The following is a 12,472-nucleotide window of genomic DNA, read 5'->3' as shown; positions in this document are numbered from 1 at the left end:
ATAGAATAGGCTGTCAATAATACGAATCTGACTTCAAGGCTAATAAATCACCACCACAAACCATACACCTGCAGGGTTTCTTGCAATGAATTTAAAAGGAAAATTCCAACATTAAAATTGGTAGTTTATATGAAATCGTTTCGATGGAGTCACACTGGCTTATACAAATTATGCTATTGACCCATTTTTATTTGTGTGCTTATGGAAATGGAAAAGGTTGTTGGCACTAAACCACCATCATGAAACCAAAAGGAAGGAAGGAAGGAGGGGAGGAAGGGAGGATATAGGAAGCAGGGAAGAAGAGAAGGAGGGGAGGAGGGATGGGAGGAAGGAGGGAAGACATATATTTGTGTTGAAAGTAAATCCAAGAAATCACAAATAGCCTTAACATTACCATCCAGGAAAGTCTGTTCAAGATAATCAATGATCTGAGTGGCCTCACAAATAATGTTTTCCCCGTGGATAAGGACGGGCACTTCTCCAGTTGAGTTCAAACGCATAAACCAAGGCTCATTGTGCTCACTCAGGGGCAGACTTACATCATGTTCCTCGCACTTCAATGCCTTTTCAGCAATTACCAAGCGCACCTGGAAGAGTTCACACTGGTTACCAAAACACAGGTAGGCTTTTAATTAAATGACATCCCTGGGTACCAGCAAGCAGCCTTTTTGTGCTTCCCTGAGTTATTAATATTTCAACACTCCTTTCAACTCTATTCCTGGAATTAACAAGTGAGACATATTCTTGCAGCTTAATCTTATAAGTTAGAAAAGATAAGTAATGAGAATGATTCTGGCAATATTCAGTCCACGGTCACCCTCTTCATCACTACTACTTTTCTTTGTGTCCTAAACCTTATGATGTGTCTCCCCATAGTAAGAACCTGAAACAGATACACTAGGCCTGTTGATGAGAGTGCATCAACCAAGAGTAAAAGAAGGAACCCTGGATGCGGCGGTTGCCGGAAGGCGCTTCCCTCTGCCTCACTCTCCAAAGGCCCCGGAGACAAAGCCTCCCTCCCCAACGCCGAAAGTGATGCTTTCCGTCGCATTTCATGAGTGGCAGTGCCTGAGTCACGGCCTTTCCATCTCAGACTGATTCTCCCTGCTCCTCCAGATAAGGCGCTCCCCTGCCCCACAGGGCGCGCCCGCCCGCAGGGGTTGAGGCATTGGAGGTCTAGGTGGGCGGGCTTCCCCGGGCGGCACCCAGCGGGAGCTGTCCAGGTGCTGAAACCCGATCCGCGCCGCCCGCCCGGCCGAGGCCTTTACCTTTTGAGAGCTGAAGGAGTGCGTCCAGTGGTACAGAATGAGCTTAACCTCTGCGTCCGACTTGCCTTCCGCCATCAAGGGCGCACCCCCTCTCTGCTCGTCCTGCCTCCGAGCCATTTCGGGGTGCGCGAGCGCGGGAGGGCCTCGCCGGTCGGTCCTTTACTTCCTCCAGCCACACTGCCCTGCAACGAGCCGTTTAGCTTTTCCGGGTGCCACCCGGAGCCGGGAAAGTTGCGTTCGCGCGGATGGACGAACAGATCACTGGGAAGTGTAGTTTCGCCGGCGAGAAAGCTGCGGGGCGAGTCCGCAAAGACCCGGGGCCGGGTCTCTGCGCGTGGAAGTCACCTGGGAGGTGCAATTGGACGTTTTTAAGGGGAAATGAAATATGAGTTCCTGATTATTTAAGATGAGTAATGAAACGTGTTAATTGCAAATTACTCATAGGTTTTGTGGATGGAGTAGAGATGGCTCAGGTACAAAAGCATCCGTTTCCCGAGGCACAGGATTCCTCATGGATAGGCTGTGCCTTTGGTGGAAGGTTGATAGACAAGATTTATGAGTTTTCATTAGAAGATGCTACTATAAGGTCACGTAACAACAACAATAAATCTCATTAACAATGCGAATTAAAAGTCTAGTTGTTAAATACAGAAATTTTTTGTCCATTAAAAAAAATTTTTAATTCATTTTATTTAAGTATTGTTGGTTTACAATGTTGTGTGTGTTTCTGCTGCACAGCAAAGTGACTCAGTCATATGTGTGTGTGTGTGTGTATTCTTGTTCACATTTCTTTCTATTATGGTTTATTACAGGATCAAATATAATTCCCTGTGCTATGCAATAGGATCTTGCTGTCTACCCCTTCTATATACAATAGTTTGCACCTGCTAATTAACACAGAATTTTTAGAGCAGAATTACTTGGGTTTGTTTCCTAGTTTTTCAATTTTCCCAATTTTTGAAGTAGAGATAATTCTATTTTCCCCATAAGGTCTCTGTGAGAATTAAATAACTAAATACAATGTTAAACACTCAAAACAGGCTAGCATATTGTAGACATGAAATATTATGTACAATTTCAGTTGCCTTATAAACATTCTCTTTATAACCATGGTCAAAATCATAATTTTATGATAATCTAGTCATTATTATACACTTCTCAAAATTCAGCATAATAGTAAATCAGCAGAATTTCTCTTTTAGTGAATATGTATTAAAATGACCATGAAATGAATGCTTGTTATAATTCATCCAGCAAATATTTATTGAGCATCTACTGTGTTCCAAGCCTTGTACTGGGCACTGGAAATACAAAGATGTATAATTCTTCACACATGGCACCCAAGATAAAAGTCTGGTGGCAGGGACAACAAAATAAATAGATGACCATAGTGGAGATGGGAACTATCAGTCTTAAGAAGAAACACAAGTACTAAGAGAAGTGAAAGGTCTAAAAAAGGCCCCTAGAAGAGACAGAAATCTCACGAGGTCCCTCCTCTCCTTTACAACACTTTATTTGTTGTTCTCTGTAATTACTGTTTAAAGATTTTTATAGTTTCTCTTTATACCCTTGCATGCATGCTAAGCTGCTTCAGTCATATCTGACTCTTTGGGAACCTATGGACTATAGTCTGCCAGGCTCCTCTATGCATGGGGATTCTCCAGCCAAGAATACTGGAGTAGGTTGCCATTTCTTCCTCCAGGGGGATCCCCGACCCAGGATCCAACTCAAGTCTCTTATGCCTCTTGTTGGTAGGCAGGTTGTTCACCACTTGTGCCACCTAGGAAGCCCCTTTTTATAGTGAAAGTCACTCTGTAGCCTGCCAGGCTCCTCTGTCCATGGAATTCTCCAGGCCAGAATACTATAGTGGATAGCTGTTCTCTTCTCCAGGGGATCTTCCCAACCCAGGGATTGAACCCAGGTCTCCCACATTGCAGGCAGATTCTTTACCATCTGAGCTACCAGGGAAGCCCTTTTATACCCTTAAGTGAATTCAAATGCTATAGCAAAAGTGGTCCTTACCAAATTTGTTTTTTATCCATTCACACTCCAGAGCAGAATAAAAAGCAAAACTGTGACATCAGTCAGAGTGGGGTTTAAACTCCAGCTCCACTCTTACCCTGAACTCTCCTGAGCCTTCACTTCATCATGCGCAAAATGTTAGCATCTAAAAATATGTGAGTGCCATGGCATTTGCTGAGAGACTGTGTATCAAGAATAACCAAAATGGGGTCCAGCTGCTTGCCACTGAAAAGCCAATAAAGAGGCCAGGTTGGTGGGAAGGAAAGTTAGTTTTATTCTGGATGCTTGCAACACTTGGGGGAGTGGGAAACGGGCCCACCTGTACAAAGGCCAACTTCCTCTCCTCCTCCCACCCCGGACTATCAAGGGGCAAGACCTTTTAGGGGGCAAGAGCTTTTATAGACAGAAGGACAGGGGTGGGGAGGGGTGGCTACATGCCAAAACATCACAGTCATCTCTGATAGTCATCTTGAAATTGGTCATGCAGTGGTCTGACCAACATCATCTTGATTGTTTTAAGTACAGTTAATCTTCAGTTTCAGGGTCAGTTTGTTCCCATTTCCTTGACCAGTTCTCAGAATTGTGGCAGCTTATGTCATGGTTATAGTCTGGCCATCATGTAGTTAATTCCTTCCACCTGGTAGGGGTTTCAGTATGTATAAGACAGCTCCCAGGATATGGCTCATAGTATTATCTATAGCCCTTGAGCAAGAACTAAAGGTCCTTGACTATGCGTAATGGCTAAACTATTATTATTATTTGGTTTCCTTTGACTGTTTTCCTTTGTTTCTACATGTTCTCACTTCTCTGTTTAAACTTATTCTTTGGCTCAAGTTATTCCACAGACAAAAGGTAGGCAGAGGACATGGGAGGCAAGGACCATAGGATCCTGCTCCATTTCAAAAGCACTTAGCATGTTGCCTGCAAAACAGCAGTTGCTGCAAAAAGAAATTTGTGGAAAAGCCCCTTCATGATGTTAAGAAGACATCACACTTGCTCTTCTCTCTTTAGGCCTCAAAATGTTTTCACTAGTAAGTGACAGAGCTACAATTCAAACATGACTTTTTGACTACTACTCAAGTATTTCTTTCTACAACACTATGCTAGCTTTACACCAAAGAAAGAAAGTTGTAGACTTTCAAGCTTTACACAGCTGGAGTAGACATTAGAGAAAATATAGCCACTTTCTTGAAAAGCAGTCCACATAGATATATAGATATACACAAGTCTATTAGAACACAAACTACCAACAAATACTACTACTACTATCAAACTACTGCTCACATGCCTTTCCTGAGCATTAGACTTTGAGCCTCAGAAGGTCAAAGACTCAGTATTATTCATTTTAGTACCCCCAAGAATCCAAAATAGTGCCTTGTACATAAAAGATGCTCCCAAACTGTTTATTAATTGAGAAAAAGAGTAGCTAACCGCCGTCACCGATAGCAGCAGTAAACGACAAACAACAACAATAATAAAGTGTAGCCTATGTACTGCTCTAAAGATTCTGTGTAAAGGTAATTTCATTCGACAACATTCAGTACTTACAAATCTGGACTGTGGATCATGGCTCAGTATATTGACTGTTTTTTATGTTAACTTTTAAATTTTTCCCAATTTATTCTTGGCTACACGGGGTCTTCATTGCTGCACAAGAGCCTTTTCTAGTTGCAGCGAGAAGGAGCTGCTCTCCGTTGCAGTGTGAGGGCTTCTCACTGCGGCGGCTTCTCTGGCTGTGAGCACAGGCTCCAGGCGCAGGGGCTTCCGGAATCGCAGTGTATGGGCTCCAGAACATGGGCTCGGTTGTTGTGGCGCACGGGCTTAGTTCCCCCTCAGCGTGCGGAATCTTCCCAGACCAGGTATCGAACCATATACCCTGCATTGGCTGGCAGATTCTTAACCACTGGAATACCAGGGAAGTCCTATGTTAATATTTATTGAAATTTGTTATTCATTTAAATATTTCTGAATGATTGAAGTTAAAATGGATTTGATTGGTACTATGAAAAAACAGATCACATGCTCTCTCTGAACCTGAGTCACCTTACCTATAATTATGATGAAAATCTACCAGATATGCTGGATACACAGATCTATTCAGTTTGGACAAATTTCTTGAGCTAAACAATTAATGATTTGTGCACTTTCCTTTATGTCTTATGCTTCAGTCAATTTTAAAATTATCATATAGAACTATTATAGCTGAATGATGTATATATATTTATGCAGTTGTCATTATATAAAGTTCTATTACTGACATTACCTATTTTGACAGGTATTAATTAGGTAATTCATACATATTTGTAAACATTTTTTAATGTGTGTTAACTAAGCCAGAGATCTTGAAACCTGACAAACTGAAATACTCCAGGTTTATTTTTTAAAGTACTTTTATGAATGACCACAAGAGGTCTCTATCTTTTTAAGAATAATCAATCCCTTGCCATTTTTTTTTTCTTGACAAATAAGAAAACTGAAATGGTGATATTCTTCAGAGAATATATATGACTAATTAATTCAAAAAGAAAATTTCCAAAATTAGGGGAAAAATCTTTTATACATATGTAAAAAATAGAATATCTCCACTTTCTCCTGATAATAGCTACTAAGCAACCACAATCTATTTTGCCTGCCCTGTCAGAAAACCCCTGCCAGTTTTCTGACCCATGTGACTAGCATAGGATTTGTAATTGATATATTACAATTACAATACGAAAAAGGGGTAGAGGTCCTTATTTAGAAATTATTTTCAAGAATTTATCTCAAATGTGAACAATTCCTGTTAACTGATATTCTCAAGCATCTACAAAACTAATTATCTAATTGAATGAGATAAAAGATGGGCTCCTCAAAAATACACTGATTTGATCATATAATTGCAATGGTTCCAACTAGTTTACCGACGAAGCTCTCATCAGCTCCTATACTTACTGTGCTTCTCAAAGTATGGTCCCTTGACAAGCAGATAAGTATCATCTGGAAACTTGTTAGAACTGCACATTCTACTCTGAAAGTGGAACCCAGAGTGTTTTTAAAGGCCCTCCAGGCTTTTCTGATGCATGTTAAGTCTGAGAACTACCAGTTTAGTGTATAACTGATGAGCCATCTTAGTTCTCAACCCCCAATTTGCCCCATTGGTAAAATTTGTAGAGCTGAATAGTGCCTGTATGCCAGATACCTTATGGTATCTGGAAGAGAAAAATAATTTGGAACCACTCCTACAAAACAGCCTGGTAAGATCCCAGGAAGCCAAGCCACCAGTTAGAGTTTACAAGTGCAAGATGTCAAGACTCCTTTGCTTTCCCCTCCAAAAATGTAGATTACCCGCTGTGGGCTTCTAGATGAAAGCATCAATGAACTTCGAATAGACCAGACCATCTTCTGAAACTCCAAAATGCTTCCTCTAGCTCTCTTTGCATCCCAGAACAAAGAGTCATAAGTAACACCAAGTGCAACTTACTAATTCAGGAGGATCTCACCATGAGGTTACTGTAAATTTATATTTCATTAGTTTCCTAGTTTCTCAAAGAAACACTACTAATATTAACAATGCACTAAATTCTTTATTTTTCAGTAGAAAATTTGTTTTGAGCTATAATTCTCATGGAAAGGATTTGACAGGTCTGTCTACCCTATCTCACCCACCTCTATTGTGATGAATGGCATACATTTCAGAATAAATGTACATGAACATGGACCAGTATACAGTTAAAGGGCTTCCCAGATGGTAAAGAACCTGTCTGCCAATACAGGAGATACAAGAGATAATGGTTCAATCCCTGCATCAGGAAGATCCCCTGGAAGAGGGCACAGTAACCCACTCCAGTATTCTTGCCTAGAGAATCCCCATGGACAGAGGAGCCTGGTGGGCTACAATCCATAGGGTCCCAAGGAGTTGGACACAACTGAAGCAACTGAGCATGCACACATACAGTTAAAACAAAGATGCATTTGCACTATATGGTTGCTAGTATTTTTTGACGTGTTTATTGTGCACTAGGACCTACGACTGAGTGACTTCCCTTTCACTTTTCACTTTCCTGCACTGGAGAAGGAAATGGCAACCCACTCCAGTGTTCTTGCCTGGAGAATCCCAGGGACAAGGGAGCCTGGTGGGCTGCTGTCTAAGGGGTCGCACAGAGTCGGGCACGACTGACGCGACTTAGCAACAGCAGCAGCATCAGGACCTATGTCGAAGACTTTGTATGTGGACTCTATTGTAACACTTGCAAACTCCCCTAGAGCAGGGGAGATATCCTCCCTGTGTTTTAAATGAGGATATTGAGGCACAGAGAAGTCAGGAAAATTTTCAAACTCATACAAATAAGTAAGCACCCAAACTGCAACTTAGCCTCCCCACCCCACCATGTTCATTTCTGGACTTCACATTGTGCTCATTGGAGTACATCACTAAAAAAGTACTTTGGTGATTATGTTAGTATTAGTGAATATCATTTATGAGGGCAAAGAAATCAAAGAGAAAAAAAAAGGAGTCACTTAGCAGCTTGCTCTACTGGTATTTGAATAGTATCACCAACATTTCTTTCATTAATGTTACAATAATAGAGAGATCTATTCATAAATGTTTGCAGTGATGAAAGCCTCAAGGATATTTAGATGTAAAAAAACAAGCATATTCCATAGAGGATACTTACTGCTTATGTCTGAAATTGCATTTTGATTAGTTATGTTTCCTGAAGTTAATGTTTTCTTACTAATTGACAGTGTGCTTAGGTACTGATCATCCTTTCATCCTAACCAATTGCTTTCCTCTCAGTGGAAGACAGGCATCCCTGGTGGATCAGATGGTAAAGAATCTGCCTGCAATGCAGGAGATCTGGGTTCAATCCCTGGGTTGGGAAGATCCCCTGGAGGAGGGCATGGCAACCCACACCAGTATTCTTGCCTGGAGAATCCCATGGACAAAGGAGACTGGCCTGCAACAGTCATCGGGTCACAAAGAGTCAGACACGACTAAGCGACTAAGCACACACACTGTGGAAGATACTTTTCTTCCTGCTTCTCAATAAATGATTCAAGTTGTCTTCCAGGACACCTCCTTCTGTCACTTTCTTTGTACATTTATAGGACTCTTTCCAGGCATTTATGATTATTTGGCATTTATCCTGGTAATTCAAATTAGAATATTTAATAATACATTGGAATTTCTTTTTCCAGTGTCCTTGCTTTTGTGTTCTTTTAGTCACTAAATAATAAGCAGAGAAGCTAATTTATGCCCGCATTGTCCCTGGCCACATGAGAAAAATGGCATTAAAGCTCAGAGACATGAGCTTTAAAGAAAGAAAAGCTAATGTTACAAGGATTGCTCTAAGTCAGATTTTGCTTTGTGAATGTATAAATAGGACCAGATAAGGTTCTGGGCAGCAGCAGATCCCAGGCACCAAATTGTCATCTCTGTTCCTTTGGCACCGACTTCAACACATTAGCGTGGTTCTTTTTTCTTAACCACCCAACGTCACCAGGGACGTTGAGAGAACAAACATGACAGCTAGGGCTATAAAAGCTACTTCATTTACCTCTTTAGTCTTAGTAAGGTCCTAAAGAAGCATGAGATAATAGTGACAATAAAACAGCGCTGAAGTTTACATTCTGATACCAAAGTCTAAAGCAACATTTCCTTTCACTTTTTACATACTGCATTTTCTGAATAAAAGCAATATTGTGATCCACGGAGAAAGATTCATTTAACTCCTAAGCATGTACAGTAACTGACACAGATGAAAGCATGGAACTGAACCTGTGTTTATGAAGTGACATGAAGACGGACTTCCCTGGTGGTCCAGTGGCTAAGACTCTATGCTCCCAATGCTGGGGGCCAGGTTTGATGGCTCAGTGGTAAAGAATCCGCCTGCCCATGCAGGAAATGCATGAGACTCAGGTTCAGTCCCTGGGTTGGGAAGATCCCCTGGAGGAGGAAATGGCAAGCCACTCCAGTATTTTGGCTTGGAAAAATCCCATGGACAGAGGAGCCTGGCGGGCTACAGTCCATGGACTTAAAAACAGTGAGACATAACTGAGTGCCTGAGCATGCATGGAACTAGACCCCACATGCTGCAACTAAGAGTTCGCAGGCCGCAACTGAAGATCCTGCATGCCACAACTAAGACCTGGAACAGCCAAACAAATAAACATTTTTTAAAAAAGCTACATGAGGGAGACAGGTGACACATGACCGCTGTGAACCTGTTTCCAATGACTTATTGCATGACATTCGGGACTGGTTGGAGAGACCAAATGAAAGATCCAGAGAGAAGGAGCTGGGCTTCATATAAGAAATGAAATCCTTTTAGAGCAAGAAAGTTTAACAGAAAAAGGAAAACTCATCAAATTCAGGTGATGGTTTAGTTTTTAAAACACATGGAAAAAAGTCAGGACCATATATTAGCTTAAACTGTTTTCAGCCTGAAAAAAAACTATTGCTGTATGCAAGTTACAAAAAATGGAAAAGCCCAATTTGACCAAATCCACATGGCCAAAGAATGTAAAGATGGCAAAACCACAACCACCCAGAGACGTGGCCATATAGTATATGAAACTGAAGAATACATGAAAAGGGACATGGGAAGATGTAGCACTTGGAACTGCAAAAATGGTGAAAAACCAGTGTTCGGTCTGCCAAGGGAGACCAGGGAGGTTTGAAGGCAAGGATATGCTGCTTCCCCCGAGACCTGCCGGGCAAAGGTGCTGATTCTGTACAATGAAGCGGCTGAAATCCGATGGGTGCGCTTTAAATAACCGATGACCAACGAGAGCCCTCTTATTCACCTTCCTCATTACGCATGTGCCTTGACGGCCACGGCAGCTGCAGATAACAGCGAGTTCTCAGGCAGACGTGCGGGGAAGTTCTGGGCTCAGCTCTCCAGAGCCCTGAGCCAGCTGTCCGGAAAGCCGATTTAGAACGAACCTCCCTGCGACCAGAAGGGTGCTGAGTCCCCCTAGCTCTGCGGTGGGCTCTGTACACCCCGCCACCCACTCCTCTTCTTTGTATGCTAAGTCACAGCTCCAAAATCAAGCCGCTTGGTCAGCATCAACTTCTGTGCATGTTTCCTCCAAAGCCCTGAGCCAGCTCCACAGAGCCAGCAGGCGCTGGGTGCCGCAAATGTGATCCCGTCTGTCGTTTTGGCCTCAGCAGAAGAGCGACATGACCATATTTATTGCTGTTGCTATTCTAGGGGCTGGGTGACGTTCTTCTCCCCTTGTGGCTGAGCCCGTTCATCTTTCACCACTCCCTCCAAGTCTGCGAGGCTAAAACCAGGGATACAAATAGATTCTATCAGGAGGAAAGTTAAAACGAGAAGTTCTAAAGTATTCCTGAACCTATTTGCTTTTCGGCATGAAGAGTTATAAATTCTGCGGTTCTGTATTATACACGTGTACTATTAGCATCCCATTGTTACCATAAGCTGCTACTGATGGTAACTTTGCTAAGGAAAGAAAACATGAATAAAGGTGGTGGAGAGATAATCTGGCTGATAAACATGGCTTGGAGATTTGGCCAATGTTGAATTTTCCACTGTTGAGTCTTGGGAGTGTCCACATGTTACCAGAACACTTGAAGCTTTCTGCTTGCCTCAGACTCTTCCTTACTAAGCCACTCCTCTTTTGTGACGTGAAAGGGACTAATTGACAAGCCACAGAAACTCCTATTAAGGATACAATGGTGCAGGGCACAGGTGACAGGGCTCCTAGAAAGTAACTATATACAGACTTTCTAAATGAAGAACTTAGGTACATAAATAACTAATTACCGCATGTGTTACATGCTGCACCAAATGAGAGGGAGTCTGTCTTTACCACTGACCCCTATTCATTACCAATGGGTCAAATCTTCCATTGTAACTCGTGATCACTCTGTGTTTGGGCTCACCTGGCTGATCCATCGTCTGCCCTTGGCAACAGTTCTATCTCTGGCTTTGCTAAAATGACTCTTTGGATTCATGTGCCCTGATGCAATTCCACTCTGTCACATACAAGGTGGCAGAACATTCTAGGGGAGGCAGTGGGTTGCAGAGGTAGGTGCGTGGGCCCTGGAGCCAGCTTCCTGGGTTTGAGCCCTGGCTGGCTGCTGTGGGACCTCATTAAGCCTCCACTTCCTCTGTAAAATTAGGATGATAGCAGTAATCGCCTCCTAGAGCTGTGGTGAGAATTAAATAGGAGAAAAATACATATGTAAACACAGTTAGAAAAACTAAAAGCCCGAGGAGAGGAGCTGTGCTGTCTTTTACCAGCAGGGAAATTTAACCTCTCTCTAGCACGTTTCCTTTGGCTCAACTGTAGCTGGTCTTCAAACTGTCTGTTCACTCTCAAAATCACAGTATGCAGTTGTGCTCCAGACTGGGAGGTTTCTGGCTGTCTCCCTGCAAAATGCCTTTCCAACATCCAGGGCAGTATCTAAAGTGCACTATCAGCTGGCAGCTCAGCTACTTTTCACCTGAAATGTCCATAAATTATAGGAGCAGTTCAGTAAAAGCCCTTACAAGGCCTGGTTCTTCTTCTTAAGAAAGTGACACGTACATTCCTTGTAGCTCAAATGGTAAAGAATCTGCCTGCAGTGCAGGAGACCTGGGTTCCATCACTGGGTCAGGAAGATCCTCTGGAGAAGGAAATGGCCAGCCACTACAGTATTCTTTTTTGGAAAACTCCATGGACAGAGGAGGTTGGCTGGCTACAGTCCATGGGGTCACAAAGAGTCAGACACAGATCTAAGCAACTAAGACACACATCCACACAGACACACATGTATATATATGGAGAATTCCATAGACAGAGGAGCCTGGAGGGGTTCCAGTCTATGGGATCGCAAAGAGTCAGACAACTGAGCAACTAACACTTTCACTTATATACATACACATATCACAATTATGGCTTTTTTGCCCTAATATGATTTTGGTCTCTCTTCCGTCTTTCTAGTTGCATATTTCTGGACCATCACACCTCAGATATGTGAAAATGGAACTGTTTTATTTCTCTAACACCACTTAGAAGCTCTGAAGACTCATTACCACTGATAGTGGAAAATACTCTTAAATTTGTCCCTCTTGGTGTAACTCAGTCCCTCTCATAGAATACAGATCTCTCTGGAGAAATATTCAGTCATTCTTCCCCCTCCCTCTGGTGGTGGTAGGGAGAGTGGGGAACGGCTCTAATTTTCTGCTGGGGTA

At 42.5% G+C, this 12,472-nt stretch overlaps 1 protein-coding gene across 5 annotated transcripts in view; it reads right to left on the bottom strand.

Moving 5' to 3' along the window:
- GDAP1 (ganglioside induced differentiation associated protein 1) overlaps positions 1-12,472 on the bottom strand; it is a 50,244-nt gene that overhangs the window by 17,187 nt on the left and 20,585 nt on the right. For 2 of the 5 annotated variants that reach the window (XM_069601051.1, XM_069601050.1), the window contains exons 3-4: positions 1,269-1,613; positions 395-587 (exon numbers count right to left, since the gene is read on the bottom strand). The exons of 1 other annotated variant lie outside the window; for it this stretch is intronic. In XM_069601051.1, coding sequence (XP_069457152.1) covers positions 395-587; positions 1,269-1,385 — 310 coding nt within the window. In that variant the 5' untranslated portion in view covers positions 1,386-1,613. Of the gene's footprint in view, positions 1-394; positions 588-1,268; positions 1,614-12,472 lie in introns of those variants that run through there. 2 more of the 5 variants (XM_069601053.1, XM_069601054.1) reach the window with 2 other exon arrangements.

Source organism: Ovis canadensis, chromosome 9 (assembly GCF_042477335.2).
Source record: "Ovis canadensis isolate MfBH-ARS-UI-01 breed Bighorn chromosome 9, ARS-UI_OviCan_v2, whole genome shotgun sequence".
In the NCBI taxonomy this organism is placed as follows: Eukaryota; Metazoa; Chordata; class Mammalia; order Artiodactyla; family Bovidae; genus Ovis; species Ovis canadensis.
The sequence above is the reverse complement of the archived record's forward strand: the minus strand, read 5'-3'. Positions and strand labels throughout refer to the sequence as shown.